Source organism: Bison bison, unplaced genomic scaffold (genome assembly GCF_000754665.1).
Source record: "Bison bison bison isolate TAMUID 2011002044 unplaced genomic scaffold, Bison_UMD1.0 scf7180017864369, whole genome shotgun sequence".
Lineage (NCBI taxonomy): Eukaryota > Metazoa > Chordata > Mammalia > Artiodactyla > Bovidae > Bison > Bison bison.
The window spans coordinates 4,615,746-4,617,320 of record NW_011494941.1 but is presented as its reverse complement, the minus strand read 5'-3'; the positions used below and the strand labels follow the sequence as shown (position 1 = coordinate 4,617,320).

General features: G+C 40.3%; 1 protein-coding gene across 1 annotated transcript in view; it reads right to left on the bottom strand.

Annotated features, from left to right (window-relative positions):
• Window positions 1-1,575, bottom strand: part of NHS (Nance-Horan syndrome (congenital cataracts and dental anomalies)) — a 78,163-nt gene that overhangs the window by 17,500 nt on the left and 59,088 nt on the right. Inside the window, exon 5 of the mRNA XM_010855886.1 lies at window positions 2-308. Within this exon, the coding sequence (XP_010854188.1) occupies window positions 2-308 (307 nt within the window). The remainder of the gene's footprint in view (window position 1; window positions 309-1,575) is intronic.

Genomic DNA, 1,575 nt, shown 5'->3' with positions numbered 1-1,575 from the left:
ATCCCCACCTCTGTTGCCCTCCCTGGGAAGGCTCCGAGATCTCGTGCGGCTGCTCACTGCAGTAGTAAATACGGTGTCACCTTTGTCTGCCAGTGCAGAAATGTTGCCAGCAGAATGAGAAAGGGAAGCTGCAATGCTTTGACCTCTTTGAGCTCTGATTCTTCTTCTGGATGGAGCAGCAATCAGAATATCCTCAGTTTGGCACTCCGAGTCCCTGGTTCCAGATCTCCTGTTGACAGTGTTGGAAGGGTCTGGATTTGTGTGCACAATCACATTCCTTTCCCTGGCCACGGGTGATTCATCAGAATCTAGGGCACATGGAAAGGCACAGTGAGATACTTTATGCATCAGCAGATGAACAGACATTCTGGGAGCTGTCCACAAGTTTGGATGCTAGTATGTTGAAGTTTTTCTTACAGGAAAAAAAAATCAGTGTATAAAACGAGGAGAAAGTTACAATGCTTTGGGCAGTCTCTCTCTGTCCCTTTGCCTCTCTGATTCTCTCTCTATATATATATACACACAGAAATACACACTGTATGTATATATGTATATACACCAAGAGAAGATAAGTATTTATATCTCTTGTGAATTCTCTCTCTTCACGATCAAATTACTTTACCCCAGTAGGTCTAATATTTTTTAAGTAAAATACATCTTGTTTTTTTGGCCACTATACACTTTTATTTCTTGATATAAGCATAATGAAATAAAAATCATAGAATTCATTATGATATAATCTTGTATACAAGAGATACTATCATAATAATTTTTAAAATTATAGGAAGAGATATCTTTAGTACATTGAACAAAAAAAATAGAAAAACTGTAACCAAGGGTATCATGTTATCAATATTCAATATATGAATATGCTTAAAATTTACCTTTTAAAATAATTAATGTCATAGAGTATATCTCTCTTCAGACAAATCTATACTTTTCTAAAAGAGTCTTTCACTGAATCTTGTTTTGCTTAATTTCTACCTTCAGAATATTTTTACAAGTTAGCAAAATACTATATTTCAGCCATAAAATCTGAATGTGCATGCTGTGATGCTAATTCACTCAGTCGCATCTAACTCTTTGTGACCCCATAGACTATAGCCTGCCAGGCTCCTCTGTCCATGGGATTCTCCAGGCAAGAATACTGGAGTGGGTTTCCATGCCCTCCTCCAGGGGATCTTCCTGACCCAGGATCAAACCCGCATCTCTTATGTCTCCTGCATTGGCAGGTGGGTTCTTTACCACTAGTGCTACCTCAGTTCAGTTCAGTTCAGCTGCTCAGTCGTGTCCGACTCTTTGCGACCCCATGAACTGCAGCACACCAGGCCTCCCTGTCCATCACCAACTCCCAGAGTCCACCCAAATTCATGTGCATCGAGTCGGTGATGCCATCCAGACATCTCATCCTCTGTCGTCCCCTTCTCCTTCTGCCGCCAATCCCTCCCAGCATCAGGGTCTTTTCCAATGCATATATGAGTAAATCCATAAAGTCAAGCTTTCACAGTCAAGAATGCAAATTTAAAAAGTAATACTACCTGGCTTACTGAACACCAAACAAGTACACATCATTTC